The sequence below is a fragment of the Oratosquilla oratoria genome, chromosome 12, assembly GCF_046742065.1.
Source record: "Oratosquilla oratoria isolate Oo_2021 chromosome 12, ASM4674206v1, whole genome shotgun sequence".
In the NCBI taxonomy this organism is placed as follows: Eukaryota; Metazoa; Arthropoda; class Malacostraca; order Stomatopoda; family Squillidae; genus Oratosquilla; species Oratosquilla oratoria.
Window position 1 is genome coordinate 41,121,257 of NC_134788.1, and position 23,416 is coordinate 41,144,672.

General features: G+C 41.8%; 1 protein-coding gene across 1 annotated transcript; it reads left to right on the top strand.

Moving 5' to 3' along the window:
• Positions 1-20: 20 nt before the first annotated feature.
• Alg11 (ALG11 alpha-1,2-mannosyltransferase) lies at positions 21-20,615 on the top strand. Its single transcript, XM_076195469.1, has 4 exons — positions 21-173; positions 5,727-5,920; positions 12,045-12,169; positions 18,336-20,615. The coding sequence occupies exons 2-4, from the start codon at positions 5,744-5,746 to the stop codon at positions 19,540-19,542; spliced, it is 1,509 nt and encodes a 502-aa protein (XP_076051584.1). The 5' UTR covers positions 21-173; positions 5,727-5,743; the 3' UTR covers positions 19,543-20,615.
• The last annotated feature ends 2,801 nt before the right edge of the window (positions 20,616-23,416 follow it).

Genomic DNA, 23,416 nt, shown 5'->3' on the forward strand with positions numbered 1-23,416 from the left:
AGATTATATAATATAAACTTAAAAGAAAATATTGTAATTATAAATAGGGAACGTAGGTTTTTATCTCGAAAAGTAACAAAAAGTAAATAAAAAATAATACACCTTCGTTTATCCTTTGACAGTCGCAAACAGCTGTTTTCCAGAAAAAGGGACGTGTCATTCCCTGTTGTAAGGTAACATAAACATGCTTATGATAACATATGCAATATCATGTAACCAGTTTCACAAATTTATATTAGATTAGCGTTGATGTTACGGTTACTGAGTTTTAAAAGAATGCTATTCAGCACTTGATACTGAACACTAGTTAGTCACAAATCAAGACAAGTGTCATACATAATTATTCAATGCAAGGTGAAAACTAAGATACAAGGTTAAGAGATAAAACTTTGTGTATGTCCCTTTTCTTCCTAACATGAATTTTTCAAGCTATGGTTGTTAGTGAGTGAGAAACAATGGCATCAACATTAAGAGATCATCATCATACAAGATAATAATATTTTCATAATTGGTATAAGTAACAATATTAGTAAAATGGGTTATTTTGGAAAAGGGATGTCAAGTGGTGGTATTATTTATATAAACAGATGCAGTAGTATAAGCTTTAAATCGTTCTGATATTAATATGAACAATGATTATTTTACCATATGGTAATCATAATACATTCATTGTTCTGTTTTTATTGTAGGGCTGTATTTTGGTAAAAAAGAGGTCATGATATTTTGTTGATTATGGTTTATTAGGTTTTACCAAATGTGGACTTGGATTTTCAAAAGATTTTGCAAATTTCGCTCACAGCGATAATTATTCATTGTGGCCATCGGATTAGGTTTTTAGAAAAACAATAGTATTATTTAAGTTTCTTATCAATTAGGTATTTTTTTAGTTGTGCACACCTATGTGATATAGCGTTTGAAAATTAAATATCAATTTTGTAAAATATAATACATGAATGTAATATGTGATTTTCTTGGCAGAAATTTTATAAAAACATGCTACAACCAGATCAGTAAATTTTAGTTGCACACGCCTACGCGATATAGCATTAGAAAATGAAATATTAACTTTGTAAATTATAATACATGAATGTAATATACGATTTTCTAAGCGGAAATAGATAAAAAAAAAAATGCTACAAGCATATCTGCTAATGAACAAAGCCACTAGGATACAGTTGAGACACCATGTTGACTGTTGTCGTCTGTCCAGTCCAGTCGCTGTCAGTTAGACGATGGATTTCATGTTGTGGACCAGGTGTTCTCCAACTCCAGATGTTAATAAGCGCTGTTAACCCATTAAACTCCGATGACAAAATGTCTTGTCATTTGGTCAAATAAAACAAAAAATCATAAAACACCAAAATGTTTGATCAAACACCAGAAAAATACGACGTCATATTTTTCTGGTGTTTGATCAAACATTTTGGTGTTTTATGATTTTTTGTTTTATTTGACCAAATGACAAGACATTTTGTCATCGGAGTTTAATGGGTTAAAAAGACAATAGGACTTCCTTGGACTTTATGAGAGACCATTGGGTTCTGCCGTCATCTGTCAATTGCCCAAGGTACAATAATAATCAGGCCATCAGCTTGTGGCAACAACGACCTAGATGATCTATAGAATTTGAGGTACCGAATTACTAAATATAGGTTAGGTTATGTAGGTTATAGGTAATTCACTCAAAGAATTTCAGTCGATCCTGCATTTTTGGTTGGCAGCCCTGCTCACCCTTCCCCTGCTGAGCTGGATCAATGAAACCTCAAGCAAGCGTAAATTATTTTCGTATTTCTTCACTTTGCTCGGTGACTATACAAATTTCATGTACATCAAGGGACTAAGCAGTCCTTATTCACCCATTTCAAAGCTTTCCATCTCAATAGTGCAAAGAAAGTGATTATAGCGAGTATAAGATAAGGAATATAATTTTAATGATTATACAACATTTTACTTATTATTACTGGGTTCAGTCATTATGAGGCTGGTTGTAAAAGTTAACGTGTCTTCCGTGATATAAAATAGTCATGAGTATGACTGTGTTTTCACATATCCCATAAAGTGACACATAAAAGAGAAAATGAAAGGTTTATATGATTGTCTTTTAACCTCTTCACTCCGGGGCACATTGCACGTCTGGCAGCATTAGCTGCCCGACGTGCGATGTTGCGTCATAATAATCGCATTATAAAAAATAAAGTCAGTGCTCAATCGTTTGTTCTCTTTCACCCGTGAATTTTGATAACCATAGAAAATATGATGAAGCCAGTTTAGAGAGAATGGAGGTTACGTAGGTACGACTACAATAAATATAATCGAGATGCCGACGTCGGCATCATCGCGTACCCACTTGCTCCTCATGACGCCAACGTAGGCGTCACCGTATGGAAGTGGTTAATACTGGATGGATGGCGGGAAGCACAGTGTCTTGCTCCCTACCTCTCTCACTCCCTCCCTCCACCCCAATCAATCTCATGAGTCAAAATTCAACATGACTTGAGTACATACCACTCATGGTTTTTCGCATCTCGATTAGTTTACGGCTTTCATCATCTCATATTCGTTATCTTCTTGAGTCTCAGAATACGGTTGTACCAGCGTATATGGTCAGAAGAGTGACATCAGTAATTGAAATATCTGTATATGTAAAAGTTTGTGAGTTGCATCATAGTGAATGGTGAGCAGGGCTGCCAACCAAAAATGCAGGATCGACTGCGATTCTTTGAGTGAATTGCCTATAGGTAGGTTAGAATAGACGAATTCATTATCCTTTCATTTCTTCAACCTCGGCAACTATCAAAACAAACATGGCACATCATTCAACCATGATGACATGAAATTAAAGTGAAAATTAATGTGGTTGAAAAAAAAACATGACTCTTGAGTCAGTGGAAGGCGGTTGTAGATGCCCCCCCCACACACACACACTCCACCACTACCACCACCATCTTCCACATCTGATGGTCACTAGCACGATCCACACATAACATTCATCCACAAAACAACGTTTATACACACATCATTCACACACACAACTCATGATAAATAGATCGTGCATTAAAAGCACATTAGGGGGAATTTGCTTTACATTCTTTTCACCAAAACGTGCCGCCGCCCCGGGGCATTGCCCCCCCCCCCCCCACCTCTCCCCTTGTCGGGGCCCTGTGTAGATGTTTTGAGTACTAAACTGCTGGCGTAGTCTTTTTAATCGTATTCAGTTGGTCGTTCTTATGTAATGAGATGGATGAGTTGGGTTAAGAACTTTTGCATAGAAGCATAGAACTGTGTGCTGCTAATTGTAGTGTTAGATGGGGATTTTTTTTGTCTTTTTTCAATTCGTTCATTTTTTATTTATACATTTTTTTTTTACTTATTATTTTTCTATCTATTAATTTTGTACCTAGTAATTTTTTTTATTTTTTTTTATTCATTCTTTGTTATTTTTTATTTATTAATTAATTTTTTTTTTTTTTTTTTTTACTTGTGTATTCATTATTTATTTTATTTATTAATTTATGTATTTATTTATTTATTTTTGTGCAGGTGTTCTGCTGAGGTGGTTTTGGTTTATTTATTTATTTATTTATTTTTTACTTGTGTATCCATTATTTATTTTATTTATTAATTTATGTATTTATTTATTTATTTATTTTTGTGCAGGTGTTCTACTGAGGTGGTTTTGGTGCCTCCTCTTTTTATTTTCAAAGCCTTATTGCAGGTGTTCCTAAAGTAGTGCCTCGATACCCTTAAGGGATATCATAACTGGTCCTTGGGTGTATCCAGAAAGGCATCATGGAGGAAATAAATCTATTTCATTTCGAATTATATGTAGATATATATATATATATATATATATATATATATATATATGTATATACGTATATATATATATATATATATATATATATATATATATTTTTTTTTACTGAAAATAAAAGTAGAGCCCCTAGATATCAGCTGTTTGTTCATAGAAATCCTCTCTCTCTCTCTCTCTCTCTCTTTCTCTTTCTCTCTCTTTCTCCCTCTATCTCTATCTCTCTTTAAGTAAAGTAAATTAAAAATTAAAAGTCAAGAATAATCAGCTAATATCAGAGATGAGGTATCAGGTTCATTTGGAGTTGAACTTTGGGGTATCAGAACTAAAAAAAATGTTTCTGAAAACTTTAGATGGAATGTTTGAAAGAATACGTACATATACCAAAGGCTTCTTCCCCCTTACAAGGGAGGTAGTAAAAAAAAATATGATAAACCTGAGAAAGGTTTACCACATTGACCATTTATATTTGAGTTCACGATCTTGTATCCATTATACCCCAAGAAGACGATTCCTGGCCGGGAATTGAAACGTCGGGCAAATAAACCCTTTAATTGAGTCAGGTGTTTATACTTTTCATATATATATATATATATATATGTATGTATGTATGTATACCTAGTTGTAGTATACAGGAAGGGGAGCTAAGCTCATGGTGTCCTGTCTTTGTATCTATCCATAACTAATTTGCTCTTAAATTCATGTACTGTTTTTGCATACACTATTGTTTTGTCTAGTATATACCATACATCCACCACTCTGTAGGGAAAGCTGTTCTTTTTCAGGTCTCTTCTATAACTCCTTTTTGAGCTTCCATATCCTCTTGTGTTTCTCTTATCTCAATTTAATGGGTCTTCTCTATCAAGGACTTCCATACCTCTCATGATTCTGTAGATAGTCAATAAGTCACCTCCTCTCCTTTGTTCCAGTGTTGGCAATTCTGGTTTTGACAATCTTGACAGTTTTGATAGTTTTGGGGCCATCTTCATAATTGCTCTCTGGATTCTCTCAATTTTCCTTATATTCTTTTTGGTGCTGGGTGACCACAGTGTTCCTGCATACTCCAATTTTGGCCTTACCAGCGTGACTAGTATTTTCTTTACCATTTCTTCGTCCAAGTACATAAAAACCACCTTTATTGATCTTAGCAGATTGTAGGTTTCTCCCACAATTTTGTTTATCTGTTTATCAGGCGACATATTCTTTGTGATGATTACTCCCAGGTCTTTTTCAGACCCCACTTTCTTTACTTCCACTGTACCAGTTTTATAGGTGTTGTCCTGATATATATATTTTTTCCAAATTCCATTATGCTACATTTCTTAATGTTGAAGTCCACTTCCCACTTCTGACTCCATTCCCAAACCCTGTTTAGATCTGTCTGCAGGAAGTCACAATCCATTTCAGTACTCACTTTCTTCAACAGTTTAGCATCATCTGCAAAGAAGCTCGTGTAACATTCCACACCCTCGTCCATCTCATTCACAGAAATAGCAAACATTATTGGAGCCAATATTGATCCTTGTGGAACTCCACTAATCACCTCTCCCCAAGTAGAACTCTTATCTCTGAACACTACTCTCATTTTTCTTCACAAGAACTCCTCCATCCATTTTAGTAGTTTACCTTGTATCCCTCCTGTTTTCCAGTTTTTTAAAATAATTTTTTTATGTGGTACTTTGTTGAAGGCTTTTTGTAGGTCTAGGAAAGCACAATCAGTCCATCTGTCCCTTTTCTGTATTATATCTAGTAGCCTTGAATAAAAACAGATTGAATTTGTGGGACATGATCTTCCCTGTCTAAATACAAATTGTCTCAGATTTAGCATATTGTTCTCCAGATTTTTTAAGGTTCACTGTACTATTGGTTTCCTTAACATACAATTGAGTTAAGATTAATTCGTTCCTTTCCACAGTGATTGGGTGTCACAAGATGTGGGTGTTCAATGAATTGGCTCTGCTTATTCGTGAAGTCAGTGATGTGACGGCAGACAGCGTCACGTTAATGGGCCGCTTGTACGGGCTCCTCGCCAAGTTGATCATGGTGGAGATGGTGCTTCTGGTTCTCCTGCTGGGGCTTCTGCTCCTGACGTGGACACTCCTGAAATGGGTAAGTTGCCGTTTGACCTTGCGCTTTGTCTCGAAACCATCAGTATATTAACATCTTCAGTACGAGTCAGGTTCTCGCAGGCAGCATCAGCTGCCTGACATACAATGAGGCATCGCAATACTCGCCTTATTAAACGTAAAGTTACAGCTGTATTACTCTTATTTCACTCTGAATATTAACAACCACAGAAAACATGATCAGGCCAGTTCACAGAATATGGGGTCACTCAGCTACAACTACAAAATATTAACCACTTCAGTACGAGTCAAATTCTCGTGTGCAGCATCGGCTGCCATATGTACAATGCATCACTGCATTGGGTATGGTTAGTACTTGGATGGGTGACTGCCTGGGAACACCAGATGCTGTTGGTATAGATTAGGAAGCTTGCTGGCTGAGCGGCTGAGGGTGTCGTTACTTGCGGCGAAGATCGAGGGGATGGTGGTTCGAATCCTGCCACCAGCAAAATTGAACCAAAGACATGGTTCATTAAATTCCACACTACAAAACCTTCTGTGAGGGTGCACTGTCCTAGCCTTCTGATAGGGAGGAATTTGTGATGTTCAACCATATCAATCAATCATCAGTCAGTAATAAACACAGAAAAATGATCAAACCAGTTCACGGAATCTGGGGGTAACTCATGTACGACTACAAAAAAATATAGATACGATGCCGATGCAGGCATCTTGATGTGCCCACTTGCGGCATTGTGATGCCTACATAGGCATCATCATACCGAAATGGTTAACTTTTCTGTAGGTTGTTTGCACTTTTTACAAAGGATTACAAAGGCGGAGCATGCCGACAGGAGACCTTTTGGTCCATATCTAGGTCGGATGCAAAAAAAAAAAATAAATAAATAAATAAATAAATAAATAAAAACTATAATAATGTAAATATCAAATCAAATACATAAATAAATGCATAGGTATAGTTCAGTAGTAAACAAACAGGTAAATAGCAAATAATAATAAATTGACATATAACTAATAATAAATGAGAATCAAACAGACAAATGATAAGAACAAAAACAAATAATATAAAATAAATGATAATCATTACAGCCTCTTGTTTAGGTGATTATCTAAATGATTCTTAAAGCTTCAAACTGAACTACATTGCACTGCCTCTGCAGGAAGTTTATCCCATTTTTCTCAAAACCAACGGCATATTAAAAGCTTCCTCACGATGACATCTAAGTAAGCATCACAAGGCACGAGTGAGTATACGAAGATGCCGGCATCAGCATCCTCGTTATATTTATTTTGTGATCGTAGCTGAATGACCCCCCATATTCTGTCAACTGGCTTGATCACATTTTCTGTGGTTATTAATATTCAGAGTAAAAGAGAACGAGTAGTACAGCCATAACTTTACATTTTATATCACGAATATTGTGATGCATCATCGAATCATCATACATCAGGCAGCTGATGCTGCCTATGAGAATTTGATTCGTATTGAAGAGGTTAAAGAATGTGAAGTAGTTTTCCATACAGATGCTTAAATACGTAGAATAACGTAGAAAGGGATATAGCCCAAACTAGAATCATACGTGAACTTTGATGTAAGCATGATGATTGAGGAATAAAATTATATAATGCAAGCTAGGTATGATCCATTAAACACTATTGCCAAAGTTATACATATACAGTAAACCCTCGATATAACGGATCTTGATATACCGGATATCGGATATACATACATATACCAAAGGCTTTTTCCCCCATACAAGGAAGGTAGCCAAAAAACAAAGGCATAGAAATCACTCCCACCCATTCCATTTCCTACATATTCCACTCCCCTCCACCCTCTACCCTCACTCTTATCTTGGCACCTCCTGGATGACAGGTCATTCATGCATCTTGTCCACTGCCCTGGGTCAGAGGCAGTGTCACAAGACACTGCACATCCACAGCAAGGCCCCTTCATTAAATCAGCGACCCACCCTCTCCATCCCCTCATGCAGAAAAGGAGAAGATGGGGAGAAATCCCTTCAGGCTGCATCAAATTTTGCTCACACATACTCCCTCAACCCCATTCCACCTCATGCATCACAACATCATCCATATACTACCATTTTCCATTCACCCCTGTCCTCTGTCCTCCCCCCTCCTTCCTCAACAGATATTCCCATTTTCCCCAAAGCCCCTTTCACTCCATCCATCCATCTCATCCTAGGTCACCCCTCATGTTCAATCCCTCCACATCTGCCTTCCATACATCTTTTACTAGTCTTTCTTTACTCATTCTTTCCATGTGTCCAAACCATCCCAATACTCTTTCATCCACCCTATCTCCCAACTCCCTTACCACCCCTGTTCTCCTCCTCACCTCCTCATTTCTCACTCTATCTAGCCTAGTAACCCCTGTCATACTTCTCAGACACCACATCTCAAACACATTCAAACTCCTTCTCTCTTCCTCTCTTATGTTCCATGTTTCTGCCCCATACAGTGCTGTTGGCACAATCACTCCTTCATACAATCTCTTAGCATCCATTCCCAAATGTCTATTTCTCATTATACTTTTTAATCCACCAAGGCATTTATTCACTTCAATCAATTTACATTCTACCTCCACTCCACATTTTCCTGCCACATTTGTACCCAAGTATCTAAAACTATCCACTTCCTCCAGTCGCTCTCCCTTAATGCTCACTTCCAGTCCGCTGCCACTTTCACCCCTTGTACATCACATCACCTCACTTTTACCCACATTTATCTTCAGCTTTCTTCTTTCACATACTCTCCCAAACTCTGTCAACAAATACCTCAATCCCTCCTTTGATCCTGCCACAAGTGCAGTGTCGTCCGCAAACAACAGCTGGCTCACCTCCCACTTTTCTCCACTTTCTTTAACCATCTCCAATCCCTGACCCACCACCCTTGCATTTACCTCTCGCACCACCCCATCCATGTATAAATTGAACAGCCAGGGCGACATAACACATCCCTGATGAAGTCCCACCTTTACCTTGAACCACTCGCTCTCTCCATTTCTAATCCTGACACATGCTTTACTATCGTAAAAGCTTTTGACAGCTCCTAAAAGTTTTCCTCCTATCAGAGATAACTGACAAAAATTCTGACTGGACAAACTCCGTTATAGCGAGTTATCCTCAGTTATAATGGATCTTCAAATATAACGACAGACCCGTCCCCATATCATCCATTATTTCGAGTGTTTACTGTAATTTCTAGTCCTACTATTTCTAATACCGGACAAACTTTGGGATATAATGGATCTGTCCAGTATTTCCATTGGATATAATGGATCCTCGGTTATAATGGATCTTCGAATATAACGACAGACCCATCCCCATATCATCCATTATATTGAGGGTTTACTGTATATAAGATATATATATATATATATATATATGTGTGTGTGTGTGTGTATGTACAGTATATACCAATGCTCTTCCTCCCTTCCAAGGGAGGTAGCATAATATATATATATATATCATATATATATATATATATATATATTGAAGTATGTAAGACAAATGAGTGGAAGGGTGGTGAGTTAAACACAAAGAACAGTTGGAGTTTTATTCACTGACGTTTCGTCCTTACCAGGACATTCTCAAAGTACATACAGTTTCAGAAAATTAACAGCTTATATAATCCATCCTTGCCGTGTTCCCCTCCTTCTATACTCCCATCCGTCCTCTACCCGACTCCGACTATGTCACTTCTCCCTCCGTTCTCAATTGTCCTTTTTACCTCCTTGACAATCAGAGTACTTACCGCTCCTGCTAATTTTATAAACCCTTCCCTATGGTTGATGCAGGGGTGGGAAGTAATGTAGGCTGCCTCCACTATTTTTCTTTTCTTTTTCTCTAGACCTTTGTGGAGCACCTCTATCTTTTTCCAATCTGGAAGATGACCACATTGGTCTAAATGAACTACTAGCGAGTTGGAGGTTCTGTGAGCTCTGACGTCATTTTTGTGCTCATATGTCCGTAGCTCCACTGACCTTCCCGTCTCTCCATAATATCCTAACGGACAACCACCACATGGTATATTGTAAATCGCGCCCTTCTCTATATCCTTTTCTGATTTATTTCTATTCTTGACAACTTCTCCTAATCTTTTACCCGTGGAGAAAGCAACGCTCACACCCGCTTTTGTGAGAATATGTCCCAACTCCTCCGCGTACTTCGAGTTGGGGACGGACAAAAACTCCGCCCTGCCTTCTCCGGACCAGTCGTCCTTCTTCCTTCTCATTATTGCCGTTGCTTTCTTCCTCAATCTGTGCAGTAGTCCTTCCGGGTATCTGAGTTTAGTGAATACTTTGAAAATATATTTGATTTCATCCTCTAAAAATTCTTCGCTACAAATACGGTACGCCCTTAAGAAAAATCCTATAACCACTCCGTTTTTAATTTTGTTGCTATGCGCCGAGTAGAAATGAATCACATCGTCTTTATTGGTGCTTTTCCTGTAGACAGAGAAAGATATCTTATTATCTCTCCTCCAAATCACCGTATCCAAGAAAGCTAGTCTGTTATCCGTCTCGTGTTCGATAGTAAACTGGATGTTTGGTTCAACCTGATTCAATCTACTCAACTTGTCATCTAATTGTACCTTTTTCGGAGCGATGACAAGGACGTCGTCCACATACCTCAGCCAAAGCGTGTCTCTACCCATTATCCTTATGAAATAATCTGTCTCTAAAACTTCCATATACAATGAAGCTAGAACCGCACTGAGAGGACTACCCATTGCAAGTCCTCGGTGTTGTCTGTATTCTTTCCCGTTGAACATGAAAGGACCAAACTTCACACATAGAGACACTAATTTCAAGTAATCACTTTTGCCCACTGGTAAATCAGCCTCATCCAAACTGTCTACCACCTTCTTTGCCGCTGCCAACGCTCCTTCTACCTCGACATTCGTAAAGAGCGCAGTTACATCATAGCTAGCCATTACTTTTTCTGAAAGATCACCATTCTTTAACCTCGTGATCAGATCTCCGGAGTTTTTTAAATGGGCATTACTTATCGAGCCTAGCCTCTGTGATAGTGGTTTGGCTAAGCACTTGGCTAGTCTGTGCGGGGCGCTCCCGATACCAGAGGTGATGGGTCTCATCGGGACGTTTGGTTTATGGGTTTTCGGAAGTCCCCGCATTCAAAGTGTTCACTAAACTCAAATACCCGGAAGGACTACTGCACAGATTGAGAAAGAAAGCAACGGTAATAATGAGAAGGAAGAAGGACGACTGGTCCGGAGAAGGCAGGGCGGAGTTTTTGTCCGTCCCCAACTCGAAGTACGCGGAGGAGTTGGGACATATTCTCACAAAAGCGGGTGTGAGCGTTGCTTTCTCCACGGGTAAAAGATTAGGAGAAGTTGTCAAGAATAGAAATAAATCAGAAAAGGATATAGAGAAGGGCGCGATTTACAATATACCATGTGGTGGTTGTCCGTTAGGATATTATGGAGAGACGGGAAGGTCAGTGGAGCTACGGACATATGAGCACAAAAATGACGTCAGAGCTCACAGAACCTCCAACTCGCTAGTAGTTCATTTAGACCAATGTGGTCATCTTCCAGATTGGAAAAAGATAGAGGTGCTCCACAAAGGTCTAGAGAAAAAGAAAAGAAAAATAGTGGAGGCAGCCTACATTACTTCCCACCCCTGCATCAACCATAGGGAAGGGTTTATAAAATTAGCAGGAGCGGTAAGTACTCTGATTGTCAAGGAGGTAAAAAGGACAATTGAGAACGGAGGGAGAAGTGACATAGTCGGAGTCGGGTAGAGGACGGATGGGAGTATAGAAGGAGGGGAACACGGCAAGGATGGATTATATAAGCTGTTAATTTTCTGAAACTGTATGTACTTTGAGAATGTCCTGGTAAGGACGAAACGTCAGTGAATAAAACTCCAACTGTTCTTTGTGTTTAACTCACCACCCTTCCACTCATATATATATATATATATATATATATATATATATATGTATGTATGTATATGTATATATATATATATATATATATATGTATATATATATTTACATAGATAAGTATATACATATATCATGAAAATAAAAGAAAAAATTATATTTGCATGTAATATATATTAATGCCAGATGTTACTTCCTTTGTTTACAATTTAGGCAGTCCGGTGCGTACGGCGTGGGGAATCAGGATACGTCCACGTGGCCTTCTTCCATCCCTATTGCCACGCTGGCGGAGGTGGCGAAAGAGTCCTATGGTGTGCCATCAGAGCTCTCCAACGCAGGTTAGTACGAACCAGGTTCTTGACGGTTGATGTAGCGTAAATCTAAACATTAGAGGATCACCAAAGCTACATTGGAGGTCAGTCCATTTGTTGTAGCCGTAGCCTTTACTAGTACAACATTTTGCTTGTTACGGCTTTTTCAAGTACGTAGTCGTAATACGCACGATTGAGATTAATTGGTCACCCATTTTATTTTCTCCTTTTGTACCTCGGCTGTGAGTTAATGTCCTTCACACTTTCAATTTTTCCATCTTATCCTTAACCTTTCCTGTTCCCAGACATTTGGTCCACCTTCTCCTTAATCTTTCCTAGTATTCAGTGACCTCCCTCCCTCCCTCCCTCCCTCCCTTCCCCATTCCTCTTACATAATCTCAGTCATGTGTATTATGACTATGTACTTGGAAAAGCTGTTACAAGCGAAACGTCGTACTAATACAATAAAGGCACCATCCTCACTTGTGCTGTTTGCAATAGGTCCATCTGTTCCTAACATCCCAAGAGGACCCCCCCTCACACTGTTCCTCTGTTCCTCTCCTAATCCTCTCAATCAAGATCCTCCCATAAGCCTTCCCAACTACACTTAACAAGCTAATCCCTCTGAAAGTACTACATTCACACTTGTCCCCTTTTCCCTTGTAAAGTGGAACTATACAGGCCCTCCTCCAGTCCTCCGGCACTCTACCCTCTCTCCAGCAAACATTAAATAACCTCACCAGCCAGTCCACCATCACTGTACCTCCTTTTTTTAGACATTCTGCATGGCATCCATCCAGACCAGGTGCCTTACCTGCTTTCATCATCTTAACAACTGCCTTCACTTCATCCTTCCTTATTTCTCCTCCATTTTCCTCACTCATCACAGTCATTTTCTTAGCATTTCCCACTGCAGCTATCTTTCCCTCCCTATCCTCCTTCACATTTAGCAACTCCCTACAATATTCTGCCCATCTTCCCCTTACTGCCTTCTCTTCCATTATCATCTCTCCATCTGCACCTTTTACTTTTTCTTCTCAACTTGATTCGCCTTCTCTTTCTCTTGTAATTTCTTTCCAAAACATCTTTTTATTACTTTCAAAATTTTCTGTCATACTCTTACCCCATTTCACATCTGCTCTCCTCTTTGCCTCCTTTACCTTGTGCTTTACTTCTCTTTTCTTTGTACCTCTCATATGACTCCCTCGTCGTATTTTGTAACCAATCTGTGAATGCTCGCTTCTTCTCTTCTACAACCTTCTTTGTTTCCTTATCCCACCATGCACTACCCTTCCTTCTATTTCCTCCTGTCCTTCTTGTTCCACACACCGTCTTTGCACACTTTGTGACTCCTTGAACCATCCCCATTCCTCCTCCACTCCTAGCTCTAGTCTATCCTTCACTCCCTCCCACTCCTGTCTCAGCTTCTTCTTGTACTCCTTTTCCTTTTCATTTAAAGAGTTCACTCTAAGCACCTCCCTATCTTTTGTCCTTTTCCTCTTTCTCCATCTATCCCCCACTCTCAACTTACCTTCCACCAAAAAATGATCTGATATTCCCCCACCCTCTCCCCTTAGCACATGTACATCCTTAACTCTTCCTATTATACTCCTATCTACCACTACATAGTCCATTAATGCTCTATCTACCACCCTTCCATCCATCACCCTCTCCCATGTGTACTTATGCTTGACTTTCTTCCGAAACACTGTATTTGCTATCATCAACTCTCTAGACACATCTCCACCAAGTCCACATTTCCCAATCACTCCGTCAATTGGTTCATTTCCTACCCTAGCATTAAGGTCTCCCAGTACTATTACATTGACATTTCTCCCTAATCCCTCTATGCACTCATTTAAATCTATCCAAAAGGCCTCCCTTTCTTCTACACTCTTCTCACTGCCAGGCCCATATGCACTTACAAAGACCCACATCTCCTTTCCCAGTTTCACCTTCATCCACATTATCCTTGAGGAAACCTCCTTCCACTCCACTACACGTTTACCTATCTCTTCACTTCCTAGCATAGCCACCCCTTCTCTCCCTTGCCCTCTCTTCACTCCTGATAACCTCCCACTTACACTCCCAAACTTACGCTCGCCCTTCCCTCTCAACTTAGTGTGGAAAACTTTTTTTTTTCTAGATATCTTCTATAACCATCCTTTTTGAGTTTCTTTTCATGTCCCCTTGTTTTTCTTCTATCCCACTTTAATAAGTCTTCTCTGTCAAGGACTTCCATGCCTTTCATGATTCTGCAAATGGCCAATAGATCTCCTCTTTCTCTTCTTTGTTCCAGGGTTGGTAGTTCTAGTTTAGACAATTTAGCTCGTATATCAATTTTGAAGGTGTTGGGGCCATCTTTGTCATTGCTCTTTGGATTCTTTCTATTTTCCTTATACAGGAATACCTCACTATACAATCAAGTTGTGTTCCCAGCTGACTGGTTGCGATGCGAAAATTTGTATATCGAGGTTAAGGGTTTTACATGTGTGTAAATAGGGGGAGGGTTGTGGGGTTCATGGACCCTGTCAACCCCCTCCCCCCCCTCAATTTTTGCCTCCCTCTTCATGGGGGCTTTCACATACAGCACCCTACATTTGTTTTTCCTAATTTATAGCACTCAGTCGTATAGTGAGGTATTCCTGTATTTTCCTTACTATGTCTTCTGTGTGGTGATTACATTTAGGGAATTGGTGTCACTTGACAGGAGGCTGATCTCTGATGGCACTGTACTAGCGTGGGGGGAGTTGGTACAGACATAAACACAGCAGAGAGTGAGCGATTTGAGACAAGGGTGGAGCTGTACCAGGATTGTCTAGTATTTACCTAATTGTATTTATTTACCTAGTTGTATCTTACAGGAAAAGGGAGCTATGCTCATGGTGTCCCGTCTCTGTATCTTGCAGTGTCTAAATTGCTCTTAATGCATGTATGGTTTTTGCACGCACTATTGTTTCATCGAGTGTGCTATATATGTCCACCCCTCTGTGGGAAAAACTGTTCTTTTTCAGGTCTCATCTATAACTGTCCTTTTTGAGCTCCCTCCCATGACCATGTGTCTCTCTTATCCCAGTTTAGTAAGTCTTCTCCATCAAGGACTTCCATACCTCTCATAATTCTGTAGATGGTCAACTAGTTGCATCTTTCTTTTCTTTGTCGTGGTTGTCATGCATAGTTGTGTAGTACAGTTTGGGATAGACAGAGGGTACGTTGATGGGCTTGTTTACTGTTTACTCACTACCATTCATGCTGCCGCTGATTGACCTAGTCATATTATTATGATGATATGGTTTAATGTCACAAACTCCCCCTTATCAGGAGGCAAGGATGGTGCCCCCTTTACAGAGGAAACGGGAGAATGGAGACGAAGACACAATAGGGAAATTAGAGAACAGACTGGACAACAAATGCTGCATAATGTCGCAAGTGGGAGAAGGGCAAGGTGGGCCAGTCACTGTGCCAGGATGGAGCCAACAAGATGGCCAAAATTGGTGATGGAGGGAAGTATAAGGGGTAGATGCCCCCTGGGAAGACCTAGGTACTGGTGGAGCGATAGAGTGGCGAATGACATGGCCCGCCACATTAACCCTGACCTACAAAATTGGAAGGAAACAGTGAAGTAGACATTAGTCTGGAGAGCCATTGTGAAAGTGGTGAAGGAACTGCAGTCCTGATAACCATTGGAGTGAGTGAACATATACCAAGGGCTTTTTTTCCCCTTACAAGGGAGGTAGCCAAAGTCAAAAGGCATAATTCCACTCCCACCCATTCCACCCCTCCCTCCCTCTATCTTGGGTCCCCCTTGGCTCATATCATTATACATACATATATACATATATATATATATATATATATATATATGTATATATATATATATATATATATATACACCAAAGGCATTTTCACCCTTACCAGGGAGGTAGCCAAAAAACAAAGGCACAAAATCCACTCTCACACACTCCAATCCCATTCACCCCCCTCCCTTCCTCTTATCTTGGCTCCTCCTGGATGATGGGTCATCCCCACATACCATCCACTGCCCAGGGTCTAAAGCAGTGTCGCAAGACACAGCACATCCACAGCAAGGCTGCTTCATTTAATAGGTGACCTCCCCCTCTCTGTCCCCTCATGCAGAAAAAGAGAAGACAGGGAGAAATCCCTTTGGGCTCTGTCAAATTATTTTTCATAAAGTGTTAATTATTGCTCTGAAACATCTGGTACCACCGTCACATGAAAGCAATCCATCCGTTGCTCCAGGAGGTCTCTATTGCAAGAGACACACAACTCCCACGTAAACAGCAACAGCCGCAGGATTGGCCTTGAGTCGCTTCTCACCTTCTCACCAGACGCCTGTTAGGTCATGGCCTGTCAGCTGGGTCAGGGATTGGAGATGGTTAAAGAAAATGGAGAAAAGTGGGAGGTGAGCCAGCTGTTGTTTGTGGATGACACTGCGCTTGTGGCAGGATCAGAGGAGGGATTGAGGAAGTTGGTGACAGAGTTTGGGAGAGTGTGTGATAGAAGAAAGCTGAAGATAAATGTGGGTAAATGTAAGGTGATGAGATGTACAAGGGGTGAAAGTGGGAGCAGACTGGAAGTGAGCATTAAGGGAGAGCGACTGGAGGAAGTGGATAGTTTTAGATACTTGGGTGCAAATGTGGCAGGAAAAGGTGGAGTGAAGGTGGAGGTAGAATGTAGATTGAGAGAAGCGAGTAAATGCCTTGGTGGATTAAAAAGTGTAATGAGAAACAGACTTTTGGGAATGGATGCTGAGAGGAGACTGTATGAAGGAGTGATTGTGCCGACAGCATTGTATGGGGCAGAAACCTTGAACATAAGAGGAAGAGAGGAGTTTGAGATGAGGTGTCTGAGAAGTATGATAGGGGTTACTAGGCTAGATAGAGTGAGAAATGAGGTGAGGAGAACAGGGGTGGAAAGGGAGTTGGGAGATAGGGTTGATGAAAGAGTATTGGGATGGTTTGGACACATGGAAAGAATGAGTGAAGAAAGACTAGTAAAAGAGGTATGGAAGGCAGATGTGGAGGGAGTGAACATGAGGGGACGTCCTAGGATGAGGTGGATGGATGGGGTGAAGGGGGCTTTGGGGAAGAGGGGAATGTCTGTTGAGGAAGGACGGGAGAGGACAGAAGATAGGGGTGAATGGAGGATGGTTGTATATGGATGATGATGTAATGCATGTGGTGGAATGGGTGGGGGAATGGGGGGTGAGGTAGTGTGTGTGAGCAAAAATTGACACCGCCCGAAGGGATTTCTCACCGTCTTCTCCTTTTATGCATGGGGAGACAGAGAGGGGGTTGCTGATTTAATGAAGCGGCCTTGCTGTGGATGTGCTGTGACTTGTGACACTGCCTCTGACCCAGGGCAGTGGACAGGGTGCAGGGATGACCCATCATCCAGGAGGTGCTCAGATAAGAGGAAGGGTGGAGGGGAGTGGAGTATGTTGGGGATGGAATGGGTGGGAGTGATTTTATGCCTTTTTCTTTTTAACTACCTCCCTTGTAAGGGGGAAAAAGCCTTGGTATATGTATGTATGTATGGTAGACGAAACATCAGGAATGAACGCTTCATTCCCAGTCCATGTTTCCGTTGCTGTGTTTAAGCAACTTGTTCATTGGATATTAATTTTCAATTGTGATGGAGAGTCCATAGTCTGGTGCTTCTTAATGTGGGGCATATTTCCCACAGGTGGGCAATTTTTTTTTTTTTTTTTTTTTTTTTTCTCCCTTTAATGCCTTGTTCTATTGAAGTAGTTTTAAACCAAGGCTTTTTTTTTTTTTTTTTTTTTTTTTTTTTTTTTTTTTTTTTTTTTTTTTTTTTTTTTTTTTTTTTTTTTTTTTTTTTTTTTTTTTTTTTTAAGCTGAAGGGGGAGTTTATTTTATCCAAATGATAAGAATGATGTGTCACCACATGGGTGAGGGACATCAATGGTTAGATGGGGCACGGCAAAAAATAAAGGTCAAGAACCGTTTTAGTCAAGATGTCTCCATGTAGTGAGCGCTGAAATTATCAGTCGTTTTAAGAAACGATTAGACAACTTTGTGGATGGGGATGACAGGTGGTGATGGATACGGAGCTGCCTAGTGTAGGCCTTATGGTCTCTTGCAGTCTCCTTCATTCTCATGTTCTTATGTTCCGTAACGACTGAGTCTCGATACCTCGTATCTCCATACAGGTACCCGAGGGTCAAGTGTTACATCTATTCCGGGGAAACGACCGCCACGCCCGAGGAGATCCTGGCCCGTGCTCAGCAGCGGTTCAACGTAGTTCTTCAGCAGGAAGTCGAGTTCATCCCCATCAGAACGCGGACGCTTCTGGAGGCACGGCACTACCCGTTCCTCACGCTGCTGATGCAGAGCCTGGGGTCGGTTGTTGTCGCAGCCGAGGCCTTGTCCAAATTCAACCCGGATGTTATGATCGATACGACGGGCTATGCGTTCATCTACCCCATATTCCATTACGTAGCCTCGTGTCGGGTGGCTTGCTACGTTCACTACCCCACTATTAGCACCGACATGCTCTCTGTGGTTAACGAGCAGACCGAAGCCCACAACAACCGTGGAGTGATCGCCCGTAGTCGCGGCCTAAGCCTCCTCAAGCTCGGGTATTACCACGTCTTCGCTTTCCTCTACTCGCTCGTCGGGAGCTGCGCCAGCGTCGTTCTCGTCAACTCATCCTGGACCCGCGACCACATCACCAAGATATGGGGACGTCCCGGCCTGACGCACATCGTGTACCCTCCGTGCGACACGGAGCGATTCAAGAACATGCCGCTGGTTCCCGATGACGAAAAGGAAGTCAAGACCATCGTGTCGATCGGACAGTTCCGCCCGGAGAAGGACCATCCGCTTCAACTGCGATCCTTTGCGAAGCTCTTGGGTCTTCTGGACTCGACCCAGAAGGAGAAGGTCCGGCTCGTCCTACTCGGCGGTTGCCGCAACGAGGAGGACCAGAGGCGTGTCGAGGACCTGAGGCGTCTTGCTAGCGAGATCGGAGTGGACGGACAGGTTGACTGGAAGTTGAACGTGCCTTTCGCCGATCTACTGGAGACTGTCCAGAAGGGATTGATCGGTCTGCACGCCATGTGGAACGAACACTTCGGGATCTGTGTGGTCGAGTGCATGGCGGGTGGTCTCGTCATGGTGGCACACGATTCGGGGGGACCCAAGATGGATATTGTGGTGGACAATGACGGTCAGCGTACTGGGTACCTTGCCTCGGATGAAGAATCGTACGCTCAAGCCATGAAGGAAGTTCTGGAGGCCACAGACTTCGAGAGGAGCGTTATCCGGGAGGCTGCCAGGGCCTCGGTGGACAGGTTCAGTGAAGCGAAGTTCGAAGACGTATTCCTCCAAGCCTGCGATTTCCTAGTGACACGCTAAGCACTTGTCTTCTTCGCTTGGACGAAGAGGACGGCTGCTCGGGTCCTCGGAATGTAATATGTTTTCGATTATTGATGTTTCACCATTAGGGCGTGGCATGATGACAGCATTACCGTGTAGGGCAGTTTGGATCTTAGAAGCTTGTTCCAGTTTTATTTAGCATGACAGTATATTGTGTTCCGGTTCGGTAAATCCAGACGATTTAATTGTCATGTGGCCCCCATTACCAAATCACCTAAAGCCCTCGTCCTTCAGTGTGACATTTTTCGTAGATTTGGTTTGACCGAGACGGGAGGGAGCCAGCGTGGTGTTTATTCATAGCAGCACGATTTACCCTGTAGGATTTCATCCAGATGTGATATCGTAAGATTAAGGTGTCTGCCTCACGTGAGAGGTGAGTGGAGATTGTCATTTTCCTCTGTCGTGGTGTCAAGACGTCTAAATTGATCGTCGGCTTCGATGTCCTTGAGGACAATATTGCACCAAAGAGACGGTAAAGAAGGTATTAGGGCCAGCAGAACATGTACGTTAATTGCCGTTCCTCTCGGAACAGAGGTCGGTTCTCTAGTCATAAACGAAAGATGCTACGTGACGGGTGTAGAGGGTTATCGCTATCCCCTGATGTACTGGCTGCATAATAATCGTGCAGTGGGTATACGGGAACATCAAAATGGATCGAACGCCACCCAGTGCATCGGTTTGGATGCGATTTTGACTTGCCTCAAGGGGTGTATGTAGAAACCACCATTGTAGCACCCAGTGGGAAGTCTTCGTACGTGTCGCCCGTGCACGAAAAGGAACATTGGGGGAAATTTCGGAGTGCAAGACGAGGTTCGGACAGTGATCGCAACGATCCGTTGAGTAGGAATTTGTTTTTAGGGGCCAAGATTGATGGGAAAAGTAGTGGAGTGGGTTTTTATTCGTTTCTGTTGCGTTGCCTTCGACCAGAGCAGCGTGGCTGAGGACCCTGGCGACCCTTCATCTACGAGGGATTGGTGTGAAATGGGTCAATTATAATAATATTAACCCATTAAACTCTGATGACAAGATTATTGTCATTTGGTCAAATAAAAAAAAAATCATAAAACACCAATATGTATGATCAAACACCAGAAAAATATGACGTCAGTAGTCCTCGCTTCGCTCGCGAGCGAAGCGAGGACTACTGACGTCATATTTTTCTGGTGTTTGATCAAACATTTTGGTGTTTTATGATTTTTTGTTTTATTTGACCAAATGACAATAATCTTGTCATCGGAGTTTAATGGGTTAATGGGAGCCAAGATAAGAGGGAGGGAAGGGAGTGGATGGGAGTGGAGTATGTTGGTATGGAATGGGTGGGAGAGGTTTTTATGCCTTTTTTTTTTTTTTTTTTGGCTACCTGCCTTGTAAGGGGGGAAAAGCCCTTGGTATATGTATTTATCTATGCACCAAAAAGCTTTTTTCCCCTTATAAGGGAGGTAGCCAGCCAAGGCACACTCCCGCACCCTCCCGTATAAGGGGAAATGATAATAATCGTTGTCACCTCAAGTTTCCCTTAACCGTTTCAGTACGACTCAAAATCTCGCACGCACCATCAGCTGCCATATGTACGATGCATCACACTACCTGCATTATAGAATATAAAGTCACTGCTGTATTACTCATTCTACTCTACCCTGGGTAATAATAAACACAGAAAATGTGATCAAACCAGTTCACTGAATCTGGGGTTAACTCATGTACTAACTCATTCTTCATGATGCGTACATAGATGTCATCGGACGGAAATGGTAAGTGGAAAACCTGAAACCCCGCATTGGCTCGAGAGTCGTTGGGTCCGCACGCGGATCTCTCCGTAAATTAATTTTGGAGACACGTAGCGACACGTTTGTAAATTACAACCAATACCACAGTCGGACGAAAGAAAGAAACTATATATTCCGATTGCTAACTAAAGAGGATTGCAGTCAGCAATCGAAATATATAGTTTCGCTTACTCAAGTCTTTCATTCGTCCGACTGTGTTGTTAGCTGGGAATTTTTGGAGTGTTGCATGTGTTGTATTGGTGTGGGACGATTTCTTCTGTATCACAGGTCCAAAGTCGTGGAAAAGGGGGATCAGTTGCTGGTTTTCCAGCTCTCTGTGTGTGAAAACTCATAAAAAAAAAAAAAAAATGGCAGAAACTGATCTTAGGTGTAGTCCCGAGACTGACGAATGTGTGTCGGCACCTGACGGAGGCGACTGGGTGGACAGAGTTTGAAAATGTACAGCTGTGCTGTATATGTTACAGTAAGAACACGTACCTAGGGATTACGCGTAATCCCTGAAACATTCAGGGATTACGCGTAATCCCTAGGTACGTGTTCTTATTGTAACATATATATTTTTGGGACCACTAGAACCAGGTGCCCGTGATTGGCCCCAATTGGTTTTAGTTATCAGAGCCGGGCGCGTTACTGCCGGACAGGCAGTGCGTTACCGAAAAATCTGGGGGTGCATTTCCGTCAATGCATATATGATACATTTGCATCTTTTCAACCACAATTCACTTTTAACTCCGTGTCATCGCAGTCGAGACTGAGAAACTTGAAGGAAACATATGTGGAAATTGAAACGTGGTCGAGCCGAGAACTCGAACTCAGCTCGGACGTGACAGTGTCGGTGACAAAGCCCATTACGCTTCTCAGGCTCGACTGCGATGACATGGAATTAAAAGCGAATTGTGGTTGAAAAGATGTTAATCTGTTCACTGGGAACCATTCAGTGTATGTGCGTATACATATATGCGGAAAAACCACCAAGGAAAAAGATAAACTGATGAGCAAGCGCTTTCGTCTATTCAGACATCCTCAGGGTACACCCTGAGGATGTCTGAATAGACGAAAGCGCTTGGTCATCAGTTTATCTTTTTCCTTTGTGGTTTTTCCGCATATTTAGAATCACGAGTTTGATTTTTCATGTAAATATATATATATATATATATATATATATATATATATATTTTTTTTTCGGTCCCGCACTACCTGTCGCAGTAATGCGACCAGATCTGTTTTTTGTGTATGACGTGGATATATATTTGTCTAAAATACTTATCAATATATATATATATTTGTATTTATATTTTCCTGAATTAAAATTTGTAAAGGTTGCCATTGTAGGAAGCTGGATTTTGTTGGCAAAGAATAACTCAAACTTCAACAGAGAGATGCAAACAAGTATTCAACTTCCCCGACAGATTTCGTCACCAAGGACGGTGTTAGGCGTTTATAGGCTCGTCACTCGAGAAATAATTTCCCTCGTCAAGACGAAGAGTTGGTGCCAAGAAGCGCTTCCCTTTAGCTCAGTGGTTCTTAACCTTGGGTACTTGTGCCTCCTTTGAGGGGGTACCTGTTCCCCCCCCCCCAGGGGATACCTGTGACACCCCCAGGGGGTACCTGTGCCCCCCAGGGGGTACCTGTTCCCCCCAGGGGGTACCTGTGCCCTCCAAGGGGTACCTGTGCCTCCTTTGAGGGGGTACCTGGGCCCCCCAAGGGGATACCTGGGCCTCCTTTGAGGAGGTACCTGTTCCCCCCAGGGGATACCTGAGAACCCCCCCCCAGGGGATACCTGTGCCTCCCAGGGGGTACCTGTGCCCCCCAGGGGATACCTGTGCCTCCTTTGAGGGGGTACTTGGGTCCCCCAGGGGATACCTGTGCCCCCCCCCCCCTAGGGGTTACGAGACATGATAGCCCGTGCATGGTACTCTATATTTACTATGAGAAAGCAAAGGAAGCTTTGTAACACTAATCCTTTTCATATGTTTGCATTGTATTTGTATTGGACGGGGGTACGAGAACACTTTCCGAGATGTCAAGGAGTACTAAAGGCATTGAAGAAGGTTAAGAACCGCTGC